Here is a 22,400-nt window from a genome sequence, read left to right on the forward strand (position 1 = left end):
TTCTTAGGATAATTTTATAACACGCATTAGTTCAAGCAATACTTATTCGGTTTCCAAAGATACCCAAAGTATGAATATTTTACCGCTGTAATTACAATACAGAATATTACTGGCGAGATTTTTATACCTCGGTCTGTTGCGCCGAGGGAAGGACTTTCTTTGAGTTGTGGGTGAGGTCTCGGGAGAGGGTGAACTGGACTCAGCGTGATACAGCAAGTCTGTCGGACCACACCACAACTAAAGCCACCCACCAATAAAAATAAACAATAAAAACAAATCACATTCAATATAATTAGCGTTTCAAAGGCTTTTGTGTTAATTTTTAGTTTACCAGGTAACAATGGGAAGGGTTACCAAACCCACCAATAAAAATAAACAATAAAAACAAATCACATTCAATATAATTAGCTTTCAAATGCTTTTGTGTTAATTATTAGTTTACCAGGTAATAATGGGAAGGATTTCCAAACCCACCAATAAAAATAAACAATAAAAACAAATCACATTCAATATAATTAGCGTTTCAAAGGCTTTTGTGTTAATTTTTAGTCTACCAGGTAACAATGGGAAGGATTACCCATGGTTGAATTAATGTATTAATTCAACCATGGGATTACCAACCTGTGATCTCAAATGAAAAGGATTAGTAAAAGGGAACATGCCGTACTTGTGAGAATTCAGACGATGAATGATGCAGAGGTTAAAATTTCGAGATAAATAAACAAGTTGAGCAACATCGTGAGTTTTCAAAATTTTCAATATGGTGACATGATGTGTACATTCTATAATTGGCTGAGTAAATGTCCTAAAATATTTATCAAAACTGATGGAAAGTTGTCTATATACATTTATTAGTATGTATATGTAGAAGTGCAATGTAGTAGAAGTTCCACTACATTACAACGGTAAATGCAGTGGACAAAACTGAACCCAAAGAATATTGATATTGTTAACAGATATTTTTCACTTAAGTAAGTAAAAGGAAGAATTGAAGAAGATATAATATGCTAAACATAACTGCATATTCTAGCGAGTAATCTCGACATTTCTCGAAGGTTGCGAGTGCATTTTTTTTTAATTACATACAAACAAATTGTGTCCTTATCTTATTTTGCTTCCCTTATTCAACGAAATTTAGGAGTAAACTTTGAAGTAATAAATTAAATAATGTCTAAGCTGTTTCTCTTTATTCAATAGCCTCAACTGCATTCGATAACGTAGAATTATGCTCAAAATTTAGCGGCGCGTTTCGTTCATTGTGAATTTCATGATATTTTTTGAATGGAAAAACATGGGAGAAATAAAGAAGTAGCGATGAAAGAATCAGAATAATGGTGCAGAAGTAAACAATGATTCAATATTTGAAATTTTCAATTTTCATGTAAATGGGTAATAAACGATTTAAAACAGTAATCAAATTACCACTGAATCTAAGGGATAAAATCAAGTAAACAATGAAATATGCAGACAATTAACGGCGAGAAATAAGAAGTTTATACGCGGCAGCAAAGGAAGCACACTTACTCAATAACACGAAACAAGAACTTCAGTCCAGACGTAACAACAGCAAGAACAATAAATGAACTCAAGACCCACATAAACCTAAACAACAAGTTTCATACTCACTGTGATGTATACGATTTTGGAACTCGGTTTCTTCAACCAATGGCTTTTCTTTGTTAGGCTTGTCGCGGTGCAAAGTTTTGGGCTTGGGGCCATAGACCATTTCGCTTCCAGACTGTAATTCTTGCAAGGGCCCCCTGGCGTAAATCAAGCCATGGTCTCTGAGTGTAGACATATCGTCGAGCTGGTTCGAGGATTCGGTTCGTGAAGATATTGCGTGGTCGGTCTCGGTCTCGGAACCTAGAGTTTCGTAATCTTCGCTGTCGCCTAGGCCTGGTGGAACAGAGTGAGAACTATTGAGATCGAGACGGGAATGCCGACTATTTGAACTATTTAAATGTTTTGAATGAATTTTAATGCAAAACTTTAGTCCTGCTTCGGTCGTTAATATTGTATTCATACTAGGTAGCTCTCAGAGAAAAACATATTAGTCTGGGATCATGAGTATTCAAGTTCTCTGACATTAAATATGTTTTTAACATATTCACAACCGTTGTGCTGCTCTCCTAACCAAAGTATAGGTTTTTAAATTTCAGTCTTATATACGAGTTGCTGAAAATATTTATAGAATGTGAAAAGAAATGCGTTATCTTGTTCACTTTATTAGGTCGTGTGAGAAATGATAAGTAACATAATAATAACACATAAATGAATAATTAAATTCAATATAAAATTGTAAAAATTTAGCAATTGACTCGAGCTGCGATTCCGACTCCCCATTTCAAGAGCACCACTCACCTGGAGTGAGCATCTTTCTCCTGTACTCCGTTACGTGAGCACCACGCACCTGGAGTGAGCATACTGCTCCTGTTCCCTGTTACGTGAGCACCACTCACCTGGAGTGAGCGTCTTGCTCCTGTACTCCGTTACGTGAGCACCACGCACTTAGAGTGAGCACCACTCACCTGGAGTGAGCATCTTGCTCCTCTACTCCGTTACGTGAGCCCCACTCACCTGGAGTGAGCATCCTACTCCGGCTCCTGGAGCGAGCGTGGCCGCGTTGCTGAGGCTGAGGCAGTTGAGGCCGGCCAGGCCGTGGCTGCTGGGCGCTCCTGCGCTCCGTCTTGCCGTACGTGTCAGTTCTCTGCTCAGGGCAGAGTTGCATGCACGTTATCGACTGTAATTACTATGTATTTGAATGGCCCGAGACTTGAAAAAAATAATGTATGATTCAATAACAATAATAATATTCGTTCTTTTACTTACAGTAGGTAGCCAACATCAACAGACTAATAAATCTTTGGCACTTAGATTATTATTAAATACGGAATTTTATACTACTATTGGCAATATTAATAAAATGATATGAATAATAATAATAACAATAATAATAACACAATTAAAATAATAATATTAATAATTATTATTATTATTATAACTAGAAACCAGATCATGTAATCGGAACACCAACCGTACTCGATTGAACTTAATTAAAGGCCAATAAATTTTACCAGAATTTCAGGCACAATAAAATTCATATTTCTATCAACATTGTTAGCATAACTGATATTTATTTATTACCAACTAGTTAAGGAAAGTTCGCAGTACTATCTCCAGCTGCATTTTGCGCCTCATTAACAGATATCTATCAGTATCGTTATCACAATCAGAATATCTTCGAAGGCCTTATCTAGATAACCTTATCAGGACGCTGGTGGTACATGGACAGCATGGGCATGGCTTGTTCAGGAGGCTGTTCAGGCAGCTGGAACGTAGCGTACGGGTAGATATCTTCGGCGTTTTCTGCATAAATAAATTCCAAAAATGTAATATAAAAATACGTAGAACAATCATATGTAAAAAATAAATATTCATTCACTTGCAGTCTCCATTCTCATCGTGATTTATTTCCAGCAGAAAAAGAAATTATTCCGTTTATTTCTGAACTGCGGGTAATGATATGAATTTATTGTCCTTAATTAGAGATGAATAATAATGCTAGAAAAAACTTGCTTGAAGGCGAAGCTCACATTGTAGAATTAAGGCTTTGATCAGAAGAGTTTTTATAGAATATTATATAAAAAAACAGGAATTTTATGAAAGTTGATGATGGGAAGGAGATCGTGGCGGAATCAATCCTCATTTGATGTACTTAAAGCCCTATAATCTCAGTAATTTTCGTCCTCAATAAGAGAAGACACTGCACGGAAATGTGACAGCAAATCAGCCCATTGCGCCTTCAGTGGTTTACCGCAAAGTGGAAAACTAAATAAATATTGTAGCAATTACTTTCCCGTCCGAAATGCAAATGAAAATGGGTTGGAAAAAGCTTTCCAGACGTTAATGATACGAACAAGCATTTTCTGTGGAAATTTACTTTATACGAAGCATTCAGAAATTACTAAGGACAGTACGTGATATGAAATAGAAAGTTACTTGATAAGACAAAATTGAATGCTCGAAATTTTTGATGAAGATTCAGACTTCACTAGAATAACAGCCGCAATGACGGAAGTAAGTAATCCGAAATAATGGAAGAAATCAGGATTCTCAATATTATAAACTGAATAATTTTTAATTTTGATTAACAAAGCCAATGTATGGATTAACACAGCCAAATGTATGCCTCCCTAATTTAATATCTGATAAGAAAGCGGTACGTTTGACGTCAGCTCAACGAGTCTATCGGAATGACGCTGGAAGTACAAATTGTAATCACAATATAGAATCGTTATAATACTTCCATGAACGTAATCAGAATGTCTGTCAGAAACGCTATTTCTGTCATGAGTTACCACAGTAGTAAAAAATAAATTCAAATATATTCTGTCATTGAGAGAGATTTATTCAGCATGTTCATCATCACCTCCATTTCTAGAAAAATATTTGTCTCTGTAGATTCGCGCCGCTAAAATGAATGGTCAGGAACTATTTGTAGAGCTTACCGGGAATCTGGTCGGATTGTTGGGACTCCCTCGGTGGGATCTTGCGGATCGTAGCGTAAAATTGGTCCCGGTGTTCTATGTTATTTTTGGCATCTCGATTAACGAACGAATCCTTGATCTGGCGATCCTGGGCAGCGCCTTTGCTATCAGACGAGTCCGGAGGGGAGCTGTTTTCTGGCGTGAAAGACAGAGTGACGTTGAAATATATTTTTTGGGCAATAATAACTATTGCGTTCTAGCAAACCGAGGTTGGGAAATAGTGCAAATTAAATTATTTAATTACTAATTACATTGGTTATGCTGGATATCGTTGCATTAAAAAAAAGATAATATTGATTTCGTAGGATGTTCATATCATTATTATCGTAAATCATCAATTGGAGATCAGATCGGCCTTATCAGATCAACATAGATTGAACAATAAGATATCGTTTAACAGTGCAGGGAAATTTTTATTCCAAGTTTCTCAATCATCAGGTAAAATCCCATATATACAGATTAATAGTGACGTGTAAATGCGAATACACCAGAAATCTGTGGAAACCGACAGCCCAAAAAAAAGCTTCGCTTCATTCCACACTGGAAATGTTATCATTGAAATATCTTGCACTGGACGTCCGTGAAATTGGATTGCTTTCATCTGTCATGCGTGTATTCACATCCTGCGAACAGGCAATATGAGACCTGCATGGCACAAAATATTGCATCTTTCTGCAACGCCGAGCAAATGCGACGATATTCGCGACTCTCACCTCGGCAGTGCGATCTGTCCAACTAAGCTCCTGATATTTATTAATTTATAAAATGTTTTTTATTCATAAATTAGTACAGTTAATTTAGTATATCAATTTATTATTTATTATATCATCCATTATTGTAATTTAAATTAATTACTAACTTATATTTTAAAAACATTATTAAGCATTAATTATTAGGATTCTTTCATGTGTCCTGTTTTCATTTAAGGCACGTCATCAAATGAATCTAATTTGTTATTGCTATCTATCGAGTCTCAACTCTTAATTAATTATTATTTTAGCACGTCATGCGACGTTATAAAATCGCTTCTTCGTCGTACGCTATTATGTTCTACATTTTTCCACGTCACAAAACAATGTATGATTATATATCATATCACTCATTCGTAAAATTTCTTACTTTATTACTTTATTTTGTTCTATAATATACCGTTGTTACCCGTGATCAAAAAGTAAGAGAAATCCCAACATTGAGTTGTATGATTTATTTGTTACACTGACCATTATTTTTGCAAGTCATTTACCAACTGTTATTAATGTATTTATAAATCGTACAATATTTTTCTGAACATTGTTGTGCAACTGACACGTCTCACAACTGCATACGAATATTTATTTGAGGGAATATTAAATTCAATTTGAGCAGCTTTGTAATTGTGCACTTTTATTCATTGTACTAATTTACCTATCGCTTAGAAAGCCAGTAAAGTATCTATAGTAGTGTTTGGTCCTGATACTCTCGTTCTCCGAGAATAAATCGGAAACTATCGTGATAATGCGATTTAACACTCCCGGCCTCATATAATAAGCACATATGTGTCTTCCCAAAAAAATTCTAAATTGTTTATCGCATTATAATACCAATCCAGATAACGGCCGCAGAGCGCAAATGATTTTTAAAGCAATCTTTCTGCTACAAGAATTGTAACTAAAAAAATTTCGTTCGAATGTGATACCAACTGGTATCATTGGTGTATTTGATTAATTAGAATGTTTCATGGCGATCATGAATAATTTGAATTATTTGACGAGTAGAAGTGCAGAAACTCTAATGAAGAAGATAAAAAATTCACTTGAACATTTTTAGATTCCAGTGCATGCAAGGATTAACTGTCCAAGAACTGAAATATATAATTTCCCTACAGGAAATGTTACATCATAACTAATATTCTAAGTAAACTACTGATTTTACTATAATTTATTGACATGAGCTTATGAGCACATTATCATCAAATAAATTTAATTCTCACCCTGGAGCCAATGTGATTGTCTGTTTGGTCGATATTCAACAAGAAAATGAGTGATGGGACAACCTTGGGTCAGCCAAGATTCAGGGTATACAACCACGGTTGAGCTGTTGGCCTGAAGGAACTGGCCCACGGAACTGGGTAGCGGGGCCCCACCCAGGGTCTTGACCACAGCGGTGTCACTGGCGGGGCTTAGGCCCACTTGATTCCGAGACACCAGGTATACATGATACCGGGACCCACAGTCCAGGTCCTAGGGGAGGAAACAATACCGAGAATTTAAAATACAAGAAAATACCAACTAAATTCATTATATCTTTACTGCATTTACTTTGGGTTTTAAAATCGGTGCTATCATGCGGTCGGTATAAGGAAAATAATGATGAAAGTACTTATAAACGAGAATTACATTTCATGATATTTTTTGCTGGTGTCCTGTGCCACGTTGGTGGCTTGACAACCAGCAAGCTTAGTACCAGGACCTGTGATTTTGATCTTGAAAATAAAATAATTGAAATCCGTGACTTTAATACAGAATTTAATTAATGATTTTTAAACATGAGGGGCCGTACGAGCGGATCAACTGTCCAGGTAATTCTACTTGAAGAAAAATTCTCGGAAATATTTATCGAGACTTTGATAAACTTACTTCTGGTAGATAAGTCAAGCCCCGTAGTTCATACCCCACAGCTAACACATCCATGATTCAACAAATTTATTTTGATAATGAATGAAGTAGAATTCGACACGTCGTAAAATTAAAATTATAATAAAATGTCTCTTGGAAACCTGATATTTGACTTTTCAGCTCCTATCAAGAGCCTAATTCGCCAAATAGAGAAAACCAATAAGAAAATTGTCAATAAGAAATACTCTCTGGTCTTTAATGAAACCTGCATTAAAGAAGATCCAACAAATATGCACATAAGTTTAAGAACAAAGGTAAAATATATCCGTTTGCAATAATTCACCGATAGCTCCATATCCCTGGCCCTCTTATGGACCGCCACTTGCGACCATGGGCCGTGATCCTTCCTGTAGTAGAGGGTGAAGCCCACGACGGGCGCGCCACCCGTGTCCCCGACCTTCCACTGCACGCGCACTGACGACTCGGACGCTGAGGAGGCTAGCACCATGGGTGCTGATGGCGGAACTGCAGCAGAATATTCACACTAAACAACACTAAACACTAAACAACACTAAACAACACAAAAGAATACTAAAAAACTCTAAAAAACACCAAACAACACTAAACAATATACATGCATGGTGGAATAAATTATATTCTGAGTTTTACGTCATTTCTTTATTTATTTTAGAATTGGGTTTTATTTATATAACATCCATTTATTCATATTCGTTCGTTATTCATTTGACTTTTAGTCGACTTTTTTTTACTTATTTATTTTCGTTCATTAATCAGAAGCACCTATTGGTTTTTAATATTCACTGCCGGATTACCTTGCGTGTTTACGTAAAAGCAGTTGTCATTTTATATTTTTGTACCTCTAGAATTATTTCATGAAATTGCTATAAATATTAAACGATCATCCTTAATGAAAATATTATTTTTAATTCAATCTCATGACTAAATTTCGTCTAACATTCATATGAAAGTGTCACTGCAATTTCCATCGAACATCGAAAAACAATTTTATTTTAATTCTGAAATTGCTCAAGAGCCTCACCAATTACAGTGAGAGAATGTGTAATCCGATCGCTGCCGTGGACATTAGAGACCGAGCAAGTATAATTGCCACTGTCTTTCCTCTGGGAATCTTGTACCAAAAGCCGACCGTTTCCTTGAAGTAATTTTCTACGGCTGCCCTCATCATCAGCCGTCTGATGATCAGTGTCCAGTATCCTGCGGCCGTTATGTTCCCAGGTGAGTCGTGGTATTGGTTCGCCCACGTGATGACATAATAACGTAATATCTTGCCCTTTCCGAACTTTTATTTCAGTTCCGAAGGAGTAAATTGAAGCTGCTATGATTGAAGATAGAGTAACTCGAGTCGATTGCGAAGGTCCCTCGCCCACTCGTGTCGAGGCGCTCACTTCGACCTCGACTATATTGCCTTCGACTCCCTCAATCTTTGTTAGAAATAAATAAATATTTGCATCACTTAAACTTGTACTATAAAAATGATTAATTTAGGATATGACTGAGTACGAAGAAGATTCTTCTTCAGAATGAATGTTCCAACAACGAGCAACTAATGAAAAAATGTAATTAAATAAATTTTGTATTAAAGTTTCTACAGCTACTTCGAGAACAAATTACGAAAATGATTAAATAATTTCTTTTCGGTACACATGTATCGGTACACTAAAAAATGTCATACTCATGATAAGTAAATTAATACGTCGGCCATCACTGCCTTCCGTTGATGTTATAATATGCTAAGAATATGCTAAATATAATGGTGATTATTTTTAGTTCAATATAAATAGAGAGTAAACAAACCTGTGTCCATGTCGCCGTACCAGGCACTGAAGTGGCGCCAGTTCTGCCATGGCTGATAACTGATCCAGAGCTCCGCCACGCAACCTTAAACGCGATCAGTCGTCCGCCAGGCTTCGACGGCGGCATCCATGATACGATAAACGCTTTCTCTGCCGACACCAGCGCCCGCACAGACTCCGGCCGGCCTGGCACTGATAATGAAGATAATAACAACTTAGAAATTTATAGCGAAATGAGCATCGCAAGATCTTTATTACGTTCTATGACTGACAGGATGTTATTAGTGGAATTACATTATTTCTATTTTGCAATGACCTTCACTGACGACAGTCGCTCGAACAATACAGCCGGGAAAATTTTTTGAACCTCGTTCCTTTTTTGCAAGTGAACGGTTAATACTGTAGCTAAAATTGTAGAAGTCGGCAAATACTGTCAAGTTTTATATGTTAATATTGATGAGGAATTCTGTTTTCCTGATAGTACTGACATGGAAATATAATTTTTTGTAGATATAAAAATGAGCCATTTTTTCTCTTTTGAAAATCAATTTAACGTGAGAGATAATTATCCAAGCCAATTTATTTTTTAGTGACGATGAGACGATAATTTTAAGCACACTCACGGTCTTCGTCTGTGAGACAAGCAATAGCATCAGCCCATGGACCGTCTCCAGCCAGCGTGTATGCTCTCGCTCGGACGCTGTAGTTAGTGGCTGCCTCCAGACCCTTCAAAACAATGGTCTGTCCGACGGTCTGGCTGCGATGTAAAGACTCGTCTTCCCAGCTCTCCCAGACCTCGTATTCGACTCTGAGTGAGATGAAGACAGCAAGGCTGGTTAGCCGAGCGAAACGTAAAGCGACTCTGAAGCTCGACTCAAGACAAACTGCCGCACAGTGCTTGACGAAGATGGATTTTTATGGCGGTGGGAACCTCAATAAAAAGGCCATACAAATTACGGCTGAAAAGGCTTAAGCTGAGCTTAGATGCTGTCTAGGCTCTGAACGGAAATTTGTTTTGTTCAGTCTTCAAGTCGTTCGATTCTTTACGAATGAAATTGTTTCATGAATTGACGGCATTCATGCATTAAGTTTAAGTAAAGATAACTTATTTTAACTACACTAATTCATTTATTTATTTATTAGATATAGCTTGTTTGTTTACAAGGAAGATTTTTCAACAGTTCGATGCAATCTTTGGAAACGAATCGCGTTGGAGCAAATGTTAAAATTATGCTATATTACGCAATTTTTTCTAGATATCAGAAAGAAATTCTTCACAAAGCGAGTCTATTTCTCAGTCGTTTTACAGTCACCGAACACATACAGCTTTAAAATTTCTATTCCCTCAAAGCTTGCACCAAAAACATTAGCCGAATTTCGAAAAATTTCAAACTTAAGAATTTACAGTATTTGCGTATAACAAGTTTCCGGCCAAAAAAAAAAACTCGATACAGACCTGTATCCCTGAATTTGTCCGTTATGGAACTTGGGGTCTGGAGCGCCCCAGGACACCTGGAGTCTGTCAGGCGACAGCGCCGAGCAGCGCATCTCTCGTGGAGGAGCTCCGGGGGCTGCCAATTTGTAAATAAAAGCCAAAAAGCCAAAGTAAATAATGCGAATTTTCATTTCGGACTAGCTTATTATATAATATATATAAATATAAATTATTTAATTGTTTAATAATTTAATTTATTTATATATTTAAATATTTATATAAATAATCTATATAAATATAAGTTATTATTGCTACAGCATCATTGAATTTAGATGTATAAACATACATAACTGTAGATTGAATTTGTCTATGCAAGACATATAGTATTATTGGCTGGATTCATGGAAAATTTTGAATGTTTACATGCAGATTATAAAGAAAAATGATGTAGTAATGGGAAATCATTATGGAACAAAGGTTTAAATATTAGTGTCAATTGGTCGCAAGAACTGCAAATAAATTATCACATAAAGTTCTCGATGAGAATGCCTCGGAGGCCAGTTCTCTCATTGATTCGCAAAGTTCTTAACACTTTCGTCTGATATAGTAAATCCGTGGCCAAACTGAGCTTTGGGCGATGTTGAGGAGCGTTAATAGTACTAGTATAGTATCATTACATAACATTATACTAAAAATTTATTACGAGACTAGGAAGAGCGCAAAAATTCCATGCAGTTTTTTTCATAATAAATCATATAAAATTTACATAACTTACAATCGAGAATTGTGAATGATGACAATATTTTAATGAAGCACAAATTTCTTGTACCGGTTTATTTACTTTCAGCAGACTGCATGATAATCTAAAACACGGGGACACGGATTTTACCGAATAGCTGATCAGTAATTAATGGTCAAAATAATAAAAATTAACGAATTGTAATATGCTACAATAATTTGGTCTACAACACTCACCATCCTCCATGGTGCTGACCGTGACCGGTGGTGACATGGGTCCGGCGCCTTCTCGGTTGTATGCTTTAACCACAATCGTATACGCAGTGTTCGGTCGCAGGTCTTTCAGTACTGTACTCCAGAGGGTGCCTATGTCGTGAGTACTTTTGTGCTCGAGTAATGCATCGTCCGCCGGCGCTAGGTACTCCGAGTTGGAATACTCGATTGTTGTGAAGTTGTACTGTATGGCATTAGACAACCTGCAGAAGTGAACACAGCAAAATTACGATTTTTTTTGCAAGTGAATTTTAATTCAAGTGATAAAGCAAGCGTAAGTGTAGGGAGAGAGAAAGCTTAGCTTGTGCATGTTGTGTAATTTTTGCTTGATCCCGCATTCAGAAAATATTTTGGATGAAATGCATCTTGCAGCCATATCGAACGTATTTAGTTAATCGCTTGCGAATTATTAATTATTGTACAAACAAATATTCATTTCGTCGTTTTAATTTGCTCAAAAAATAAGTAATGAAACTGGCTATTTTAATTAAGCCAGATATCTTCAAGTGTTGTAAAAAAATACCTTTTTCGCCTTAATTATGGAACTAAATAATACAAGTCGAATTGTTTCCGAGGATGAATGAAGTGGCTTTAATTTCAGTTTATCCTTAATTAACTCGTTTGCACGAGTTGAACTCGCATTGTACGAGTTGAATGTATATTGTATTAACGCATGCCATTCGTGTTAGAATTACAGTTCGAAAAAAACATAGGAAGCGCCAAAACAGCAAGCGCTGACTAACCTTATAAAGCATTTTACTGACGGAAATACGTTAAAGCCTCACATAAAAGAGCATGGAACTAATTGATAATTATTCATGAAATGCTTCTGTCACATTTATCAGCTCTTCAGTCTTTATAAAAATCATCGTTGCAATAACAATGCAACACAATAAACGGGCAAGTTCGCATTTCTCATATTGAAAGTTTTTCATCAATCAGCGCTTTTTCATCATATATTGTCGACAGCACCAATTTTTTATTGCTATCAATAATAGTTTTGTTTCGGTAAAATATTCACTAAAGAAATTTCTAAATGAAGCTTTCAGCTCAGTTTTATATGTCGAAATTTCTCACCTATTTCTCGCTGCTGAGGCCGCCCAGCCAATAAAATATCCGGTTAAGGGCCCATGAATTTTGTCAGGCGGTGGGGCCCGCCACGTGATTTTCACTTGAGTGGGGCCAAGGGCCTCGGCCGTCACTGCTCTTGGCGGGGCTTCAGGCTTCTCTCCCTTCGTGATGAAGCGCAACTCTTCGGAAGGGGGCGACCGCCCCAACTGATTAGTCGCTATCACGCGCACCAAATACTCTGTCGCCGGCACCAGGTTTGGCAACTGACAAAAGAAAACCGACATCCAATCGAATAAATCTATTTATATATATTATTTGGATCGTCATTTAAAAAAGAAAAATATTTTGTAATTTTTTATTAGAACTTGGAATTTTTACCTTATTTCTATTATTATTTTTTTATGAGAATTGTTTCACGACGATCGATTTGCGTCGCACCGAATGTTTCACTGTCAATGACCGATTTCATTAGCCCACCACGCATAATCATGTCTAAATTTTGAACTAAAGCCTTTGCAACCATCGTCTTCACCATTCTCAATAGTTACAATGATAATTTTTCTTAGAATTATATATATTTAAAATTTTCATTGTTAATTTTTTCATACGCGATAAAAAATTAAAAGGTAATTATCTGTCCATCAATTGAAATTGAGTTTATACACACACTGCAATTCAGTCTCAACAAACAAAATGCTGAAATTATTCCACCGCTCGCATTATGCGTGTTACATAACAACACTTCGATATATTCGTGGCGATTTTTGGCCTGTTTTTGCCCGGGCCCGAGCGGCAATAGAAAGGCCGTCAGGGGCGCGTCAGATGGCCGTCTCGCTCACAATAGTTTGCTAATATCAGTGTCAGTGCCAAGCTCTGCATTTTATGAACGAGAACACGGAGAAAAACTGCGATGTCGGCATTTTTGGCTTCAGTCTGTTGTATTCAAAAGAAAAGATCTCCGCATGCATGAAGAGCTTGGTGAACTTTTTGATATTATAACGCTGGCTGTATTACAATATAGTTGTTTAGCAAAAAAGCAAAAAATGTGTTTCATTTTGGAAAATAAAATTAGGTTCGGCACTGATAAAGATGTCGATGTAAATCTGCTCTATTTTATTTGTGGTTTGGAGAAGTGCTTGCTGAAAAAGTAATTTTATAATGACAATTCAGAAATAAATATTACAAAAAATCATATCATAAGATCATTCATGACCAGTTTTGTCAGAATGAATTAGCTTCATAATTTGTTAGGAAATAATCGTGTTAATATTTGATTCACAAATTTCATTGCATCGGACCAGAATCGCTACTACTGGCAAATTTTTGGTAATTCTTACTAACCAAGTTCTAATTTTATTAATGGCATTTCTTCTACGTTGAACCTACGCAAGCTTTCCAAAAGACCAACATCAGTTATTCCTATACCAAATCATAAAATTAACAGATTTGAATGTCGACAGCGCCTATGCAATTGGTACAAATCTATTCAGCTACAAACTGTGCGGCTTACCAAAAGATTACAAGACCTAAATCCTGGAAGCGAATGCAGAACTCAGGCTGTCCGCGAACATCGCCTTAATCCTATAACGCGATTTGCACTCGCAATGCTGAGCGCTGGATGTTCGATATCGCGGTCTATTCAGCGCAGCCACAACACGGTGCCGAACCACTGAGTCGGCGTTACTGGCATTCCGACCATTCAAAGCTTTGAATTGAATGCGACGTAATCCAGACATTGGTTATATCATCGGCGAGTACATCTCCGTCCAAGCCTTTCAATATCGAAACCGAATCGCACAATCGAAACCGAATTGTACAATCAAAATGGAATTACACAAACGAAACCAAAATGCACAAACGAAACCGAATTTCACAAAGAAAACAGAATTGCACAAATCCAAAGCCAAATCCAATGGAATGGTTTCGATCGGAATTCTGTTGAGCTACGAACAAAGCAATTCCAGCTCGCGATATTGTAATCAAGATGACATTCCCCAAATCCGATTTGTTGTATTAGTTTCATTCGCAGCAGCTTCTCAATAGAATAATTGCGATAGATTTGTAAGAAAAATTTAAAACTCTGAATTAACTTGACAAAATATCAAAGGTTTAAGCTATCTCGATACTAAACCAGACAAGAATTTAAAGACGTATAATATATACATGACAAATTTATTATACAATGTCCATTCACTTACCAAGAATTCAATCGTTCACTGCACTGTTTCCAACTTCGGCACAAATGGAGTTCATTCAAAGTATTTTTTATTCTTCGCCTAGCAAGTCTTAATCATTTATTTTTTAAACAATAGTTGTGGCAATGTCCCTCGTAGCACAAATAAGGAATTTATCGTAATAAACAATAATCGAATTCCCATTTATCCTTTTGGCACTCGTGCATCTATCTGAGCTAGGATTTTACCTCACTTGAATGCATAGCAGAAAATGAACTTACCAAAACTCCTTCTCTGGCCTCCCTCGCGGCCACTGTAACTTCTCCCTCTGTAGCCTCCCACTTTGATCCTTCAGCTCCAGCTGATCCCGGCGAAGGATCCACTCCTAATCTCAATCCACCATCGTGTCCAGCCTCTCCCGACCAAATTCTGTGATAAAGTATAATAATTTATCAATAAAAAATAAAATACGCCAAAAATCGCTCGGCCTTCCACGACAAAGAATTACTTTTTCAACTGGAAAGCGATAGCCTTTAAATTGAAAAGCCATTTAGCATTAAAAAGTTAAAGATAACAACATAATACTATGAATAAAGTTTTTCTATGATTTTTACAGAATTTAATTGCTCTTTTTTATTTATCGGCGCCTTTGGATTGAAAACAAATATAATTTTTGTACAATAAGACTTATGTGGGTCTCTTGCTTAATTCTATGCAAAACTTCGTGCTAGAGCATTTATGAATGGGAACAGTCATTGGAGATACATGTAAATTCATAGAAAGTTTGTACATATTAACAATAACACTCATATCTTACTTGGCATTGAGCTCGCGGTATTGCAGGTTGTAGGAGTTCGAGTCGTCGTCCGGCACAATCCAGACTACACGAACACTGCGGGATCCTTGAGTTAGCACCCGCAAGCCATGGGGTGAAGACGGGGGTTCTGGTTCAGAGGGAAAACCTTATTTCTTCAAACAAAACTCTCAATTCTTGAATACAAACCATAAAATTCAATCAAAAAATTCGTGAATAAAGAGAAAACCATTCGTATTCTACACTCTATGTCGCTAACAATAAGAGATCGCAAGGTTTAGATATTTTTGTATGTCGTTACCGTCGCAATAACAACAAAAGAGTGCAAGGTTTAGATATTTTTGGTAAGTCGTTACCGTGCACTTCTAATCGGATGTCGAGAGAATTGCGTCCATGTTCATTCGCTGCCGTGCAGGAGTACTGCCCAGCGTCGCTGGCCAGAACGGCCGTGATGCTCAGAACAGACAGCACGGTATGTCGGTCTTCTTGCACTGTAGATTCGTGGTGTCTTCGAGGTCATGATAAGAAAACACAATTTAAGAACTTAAACATGAGAAAGTGAACACATGCAGTGATGTTAAAAATTGGTTCGAAATTATGATAATCAAGTATGGCATATGATTACAGATATATGACTCTGTAGCAACAATAAATAATTTTACATATAGAATTGTTAGCGTATGAAATGTTTAACGGTAACGTAATCGTTTTGATGAATTCTAAAACAACCATTGTCATCGTTTTACCGTAGAAAAATGTTTTGATGAATCTATTTCTCAATGCATTTTCGAGCTTCATCATAAAATATGTATGTAAATACTTTATGTATGAAGTACTTTGTATTTAGATATTTTGTATTTGTATGTATGAAGTACCTTATTATAAAGAGTTGAATTAATGAATCTTCATCTAATTCTTCACCCAACGAGAAGAAGTAATTACCTGGTGAGATGCCGCAGGTTGGAGGACGGCGGCACCCAGAGCACCGTGGGGGTTGGATCGCCCTTGACACGGCACGTCAGTTCGACACTTTCGCCCGCGCGAGCCGAAACCTGATTTTGCTCTTGTTCGAAGTATGGGGCCGCTGTTACAATAAATGACGGTGGGATATATTTAAACTTAGAGGACGTTTAAAAAATCCTGAGCTATTTGTCAAATTTAAATAATATAATCCCGAATATGCTTCTTGTGTTTGCAGCAGTCAGAAGTACGGGCGAACACAATTCAGTCTCCAGGTATAATTCATGTTGAATGAGTCGGATTAACAAGATGTCTGTGTGTCAGGTAAAAATAACGAGTGCCAATGCATCTGTTTCTTAAGGGATTATTAAATTAATTTTAGACGTTTTCTATAAATGGATTTATCACTATTGAATTCCAAAAAGAAATGACAATAAATGAACGCCAAATGTACAAAAATTGGAATAATTTTCTTAAATAAAATGTGTTGATTATGGTATAAAATTAACGTTGTTGATAGAAACTTACATTGACTCTTTTCTTCAGATTTGAAATTCATAGATCATTCGTGAATGCCCGACCAAAAATGAAGTCTTCATGATGCATATTTCGACGAAAGCATATTCATACATAATACCTCAATAAAAAATTCGTAATTTTAATATATATGTATATCCCCAAGTTTACGCGTCACAGAGATAGAAACCGATGAAAAATTATTTTTTAATATATTAATGTCACCATGCTTACACGTTACAGAAATAGAAACCGTCTTGCTGATTTCTCCGACAGAATTCTTAGCGAAGCACATGAAAGCGTCGCCGTGGCTAGGGTGAGTCTGTTCAAAGTAGAGCGACCCGTTGCCGAGCTGCGTAACTCGGGGACCTCTTGGACCTCCGTTGCTGCCAAGCGCCACGAACTCTTCAGAGTTTGCTGGATGAACGAGACCGAGAAATGAGAAGTTACTGCACAGAACGCAATTACGCCGAGCTATAGCTCGCACTAATGGAATGAAAAGCTCTTATTTGATTATCGTAGACTTTTTACAGCCATGCAGAGTCCCCACTGAGGAAAGTTAAGAAACTAATTGCGCTGGATTATTCTCGAAAACAAACGGGAATGCAATCTAGGGATTAACTTGGTAGAATTTTTCTGGCTCTTATATCAAGCTAGCTTGCGCACAAATGTGCTAAATGGAATTGGGTGACGATTACCTTAACAGAGTGCGATGAATAATAACAATCACATATATCAAAGAAATTGAGAAATTATAAACCCCTTTTGATACTGAGCTCTTCAGTTTCAGAGCATAGGCAGAATTTGATAAAATTAAGTAAATCCCACAGGAAGATTTAAGTAAATTATTTGCATCTAATGATTTCAGTGAAAGCTCCATCAAATCTTGTGCAACTGCGCGCTGCAAATGATCGTACCAATAAAATAGAAGCAATTTAGTCCGCGTTTATTAGCTGTGGCAAACATCAATAAAGAGCACTCGTATTAACAGGGGAACTGTAGTTGCCCCCTGACCCTTCTCAAACGCTATTGACAGAAACTTTTCAGAACAAATTTCAGGTTAAATACTTGTTCCATTTTGTAATGAAGTATATTTTTGTCACGTCCAAATTCCTCGTGCAAATATTGTTACAGTTGTTACTTATGCTGGAAATTATTTGCATTACCTGAAACATCTTGTTGCTTCATGCGTGTTAAGCAAAAATTTTTCTCACTACTTGCAATAAGACGAGGCCGATCACCTTCCTGTTAACCCTAAGTTTATATTGGTGTAAATTCATTTTTTATTAAAACAACAAAGTATAGTGTTATAAATCTATAGTGAAAAATGTTGAATTTGAATATGTATAGGTTAAGCCAAACACTTTATATATTTTAGTTTTAGTGGCGTGATAGAAGGCATGATAAAATGTCTTGATAACGCATATTAATGTATTCTCATCGGTCCGTTTAGTTTGCAGAATGATAATGCAGAAATGGATTTCACCTTAACACCCTGATTGTCGTATTCCATCTGATTTATTCTAATCAGTGAGCATTGCGGATCGCATAACTTTCACTCTAAAAGTAATACTATTCAGAAAACCTCTAACCTGATAATTCAAGTCCATGAAAGAAATAAAATTTAAAAAATTGAGGTTGAAACAACTTGTGCATCTTGGAGTACACGAACGCAATGAATTACGATATTCTCAACATGAAATTCGATTGAAAAATAAAAAATAAGGCTCGGAACTACCTATAGCCCATCGTGAAGCACACGATCACATTAAGTTACGATAACAAAGAAACAACATTCGATAATAATATATTGAAATAGTGGTCGAAATAATCTAGTGCATCGTGAAGCTCACGATCACATTAAGTTACGATAACCAGGAAACAACATTCGATAATTATATATTGAAACGAAAGTTAAAATAACCTAGTGCATCGTGAAGCACACGATCAAATTAAATTACGATAAGCTGGACACGAACATTCGATAATAATATATTGAAATATGGTCGAAAAAACCTAATGCATCGTCAAGCAAACCATCACGATATATTACGATAATCTGGACACGAAACCTCCATACCTAGCTTCCTCTTCCAGGTGACGACAGGGGGCGGCTCCCCCCGAGCCCTGCAATGAAGGGTGAGCGAGCGCCCCCTGCTGACTGTGACGTCACTCGGTTCCAAGAGCCATGAGGGCGACACTGGACGACGATGGTGAATAAGACGATCAGTTTGATATTTAAATAATTTCAATGGTGATGCAGAATGATAATACGCACAGATAATTCAATGATATTTATAGTATAGCAATGAAAATTACAGGGAAGAGAGAATAAACTTTGAGTTGGGTTAACATTAAATAGGATCTCGTGATAATTAAACCAGTCGTTCAAAGTTATTTCCGACAAATTATGGTATAAATACAGTCCTTATTAAAAAATTAATTTAGAACGAGCGGGGATTGATGCAGACCACCGATTCACATTTGATTCTCACAGCCGCATTAACAAGTAAAAATAATAATAGTCATCTGGTAAATGAGATAAAACGATAATACTTCCACTGGAAGTAAAGTATTTCTTTCCATGGTCTGTGACAGATGAGAATCACACTGCACAATAAAAATATCGTGACAGTTTCACCTAACCACGATACAAATAAATGATGACTATGGTCCAACACTGCAGCAGCTGTTTAAGCATATTTCTCAAAGTTGTGTGTCATGAATTACGCGAATTTTAATTTAAGTTTCGCGTTGTTATGGATTGCGACCTTGTTGTTGAATGATTAATTGCAAAATTGATGCAGTCAGACAAGATGCACACAGCATGGGCCGTGGTCACGGTTATTGTACAAATCATAAATACGGCCACGGCTGCAGATGAAAAATACGTGCTGCACATGTCGTGGTCACGGTTATTTTTCCATAAAATAAATACAATCACGACTGCGGGTGGCCAGAGTGCGTGTCGTGTGTGTCGTGGTCACGGTTATTTTTTCGTAAAATAAATAGACCACGGTTGCATGTGGCCGGAGTGCGTGTCGTGTGTGTCGTGGTCACGGTTATTTTCCCATAAAATAAATAGACCACGGCAGCATGTGGCCGGAGTGCGTGCCATATCAGCAGTGATCGCAGTTGTTGCAAGGCGTTGATGTATTAGTTGCCCTTATCAGCTGATCTCGTGATTTACGTCAGCCAGCTTATGCCTTTATTTCAGCGCTCTCATTAAGTGAGCGACATTTTGGTCTCTCAAAAAACTATGCTTAATGATCCGTGTCGCGCAAACTCATCGTTATTATTCCCGAGTATATGCTCATACTTTTAATTTTGAAGTGATGGCGGCTTTTATTCCAACAAACCAGCAAATAATGTCTTGTCTCTTTGAGTTTTATTCAATATTTTTCTGGGTATTTTTAGGTGAATCCCTACGATTGTAAATTGCCTGTTATAATTACGTGTTCTGTAATGTTATTTTTATATGTGTGTTACATTTCGTACATATTTCCAAGATCCTTTTCAATTCTTCAACAGTCATTAATGTAAAGCACATAATAGTACCTGTAAATAAAATTAAATATACTATTCATAATAGTCCTAAGACATTTAGCCCTTGAGTTTCATATGAGGAACAAATAAACAAAGGATAAACATCGAGTTCAATAATTGTTATTTTTCAGAGTACATAATAGGTTTGAAGAAGAAATTCACTGCCATGAAACATGAAAAATTGCTTTTCAGTAAAGGTGGAAATTACCATACAACGAAATGGATATTCTCATTGTACTAATTCATGCATGCAAATTAGTTGGTAGGTTTTCAATATTAAGAGCTTTGTCACAGAAATCTAAGCTTAAAAGTTACAAAACATAGATCATGCACGGCTTCCATGCAAGTATGACTCACCTGCATTTCCGTTTGTAAACAAACGTATACCATCTAGTGAGCACTTCAAAGGCTAAGGCGAACTCAAAGAAAGCCTCGGATGAAATGTTTTCAGTTTCAGACGCCACGGAGCTCGAGTGTGCTTATTTTGCTGAGGTTACGGCATAACAAGTTCTATGAAGCAATGAGTTCACAAATCTGAACCACACGTGGCAGTCTCAAGCCAAAAACTTATACGGGATATGGACGATTCGTGAGAACATAGAACGATCACACATGAAGCAAAATGGCAGTAATTTTACAGTGAAATTTAATTTTCTTTTGTTTCTGACATGAGCACAAAATGATGGTTAAAAATATTTGAAATAACGCAAATGTTAGAGAGAATAATTTTCTCAGAAATTCGCAAGGCTAATCAAAATGTAAATCGTGTTGAGCACTAAGTAATCGTCATCAAATCCCATGGTAATGAAATGAAGGTAAGCTACTCGCCGGCCATAAGACCGGCACATGCGCACATAATAAGAGGCGTGCTCTTGACGAGTGACGAAGTGCGCTAAACTGGTGCTGGTGCGCTGATGCTTGGCCACTACGCTAATGTGAGGTGCTTTCACTTCAATATAATTTGCTTTCTACGGTGAGTCTTTTGATCTTAATCTTGACGATCACGACGATCGTGCAGCATGAGCACCACCTTACCGTTCACAGTGAGATCGGCTCCAGCTTCGACGGTGGCTGCGCTGTTGGAGGCTCTACAGGAGTACCGACCCACGTGATCCAAAGTTAGAGGTCCTAGCGTCAGCACGCTAGAGAAGCTGTCAATGTCCTTCACTTTAGTACCACCACCACCACCACCACCACCATGCCCGCTCATTTGCAAAAGCTGGCCTTCTTTCAGCCATGCTAGTTTCAACGGTTGATCGCCCTGATATACCCCACAAACCACCCGGGTTCGCATGCCTTCTGACAAACCCTCTCTGAATGAAAAATGTTCTATGCGAGGAGGAACTGTAGAGAGGGCAAATAAAACACAAATGTTAAAGAAGAGAGGAGAACGCAGGCTATAGGAATAAAAGACACAAACATGTACCATTGACGACGAGAGAATAGGCGAGCACATCGGTGCCTGCAGCATTGGAGGCCCTGCAAGAGTATCGACCTCCGTGTCTTGGGCCCACTCTCTCGACGCCAAGAACAGAATTGTATGCGTTGAGGGACACAATAGTAATATCATCAGTGCGGGACCCGTGACTGGGAAGTGGAATCCCATCTCGGTACCACATAATCGTAAGAGGAGAATCTCCTTTGGAAACTGTGCAAGTGAGAGTGACTCTGTCTCCAGCCTCCACGCCTCCGTCTGACGTCGACACCAGGGCTATCCTGGGGGCAGCTGCAAGAAGTAGACATGGACGCGTGTGATGGACGTTGAGAAGTGTGGCAGTGCATTAACTCCGACGAATGAGATTAAAACTGACACGCTTCTATTATTTGATGTAACAGTCATACTGTACACAATGAATTAGGTGTCATCATTTGGGAGCCATTCGAGTAAAGGTATTGT

The 22,400-nt window shown here is 37.3% G+C and overlaps 1 protein-coding gene across 1 annotated transcript in view; it reads right to left on the minus strand.

The window, feature by feature from the left end:
* Positions 1–22,400, minus strand: part of LOC108680871 (Down syndrome cell adhesion molecule-like protein Dscam2) — a 48,578-nt gene that overhangs the window by 2,573 nt on the left and 23,605 nt on the right. Inside the window, exons 13-33 of the mRNA XM_047881082.1 lie at positions 21,932–22,229; positions 21,539–21,900; positions 19,038–19,157; positions 17,192–17,374; positions 16,424–16,565; positions 15,838–15,989; positions 15,485–15,611; positions 14,949–15,096; positions 12,500–12,756; positions 11,387–11,625; positions 10,433–10,547; positions 9,600–9,784; positions 8,978–9,168; positions 8,202–8,604; positions 7,485–7,666; positions 6,517–6,766; positions 4,509–4,682; positions 3,263–3,366; positions 2,578–2,707; positions 1,627–1,896; positions 128–218 (exon numbers count right to left, since the gene is read on the minus strand). Coding sequence (XP_047737038.1) covers positions 128–218; positions 1,627–1,896; positions 2,578–2,707; positions 3,263–3,366; positions 4,509–4,682; positions 6,517–6,766; positions 7,485–7,666; positions 8,202–8,604; positions 8,978–9,168; positions 9,600–9,784; positions 10,433–10,547; positions 11,387–11,625; positions 12,500–12,756; positions 14,949–15,096; positions 15,485–15,611; positions 15,838–15,989; positions 16,424–16,565; positions 17,192–17,374; positions 19,038–19,157; positions 21,539–21,900; positions 21,932–22,229 — 4,123 coding nt within the window. The remainder of the gene's footprint in view (positions 1–127; positions 219–1,626; positions 1,897–2,577; positions 2,708–3,262; positions 3,367–4,508; positions 4,683–6,516; positions 6,767–7,484; positions 7,667–8,201; positions 8,605–8,977; positions 9,169–9,599; positions 9,785–10,432; positions 10,548–11,386; positions 11,626–12,499; positions 12,757–14,948; positions 15,097–15,484; positions 15,612–15,837; positions 15,990–16,423; positions 16,566–17,191; positions 17,375–19,037; positions 19,158–21,538; positions 21,901–21,931; positions 22,230–22,400) is intronic.

This window comes from Hyalella azteca, unplaced genomic scaffold (genome assembly GCF_000764305.2).
Source record: "Hyalella azteca isolate HAZT.00-mixed unplaced genomic scaffold, Hazt_2.0.2 contig6990, whole genome shotgun sequence".
Taxonomy (NCBI): Eukaryota; Metazoa; Arthropoda; class Malacostraca; order Amphipoda; family Hyalellidae; genus Hyalella; species Hyalella azteca.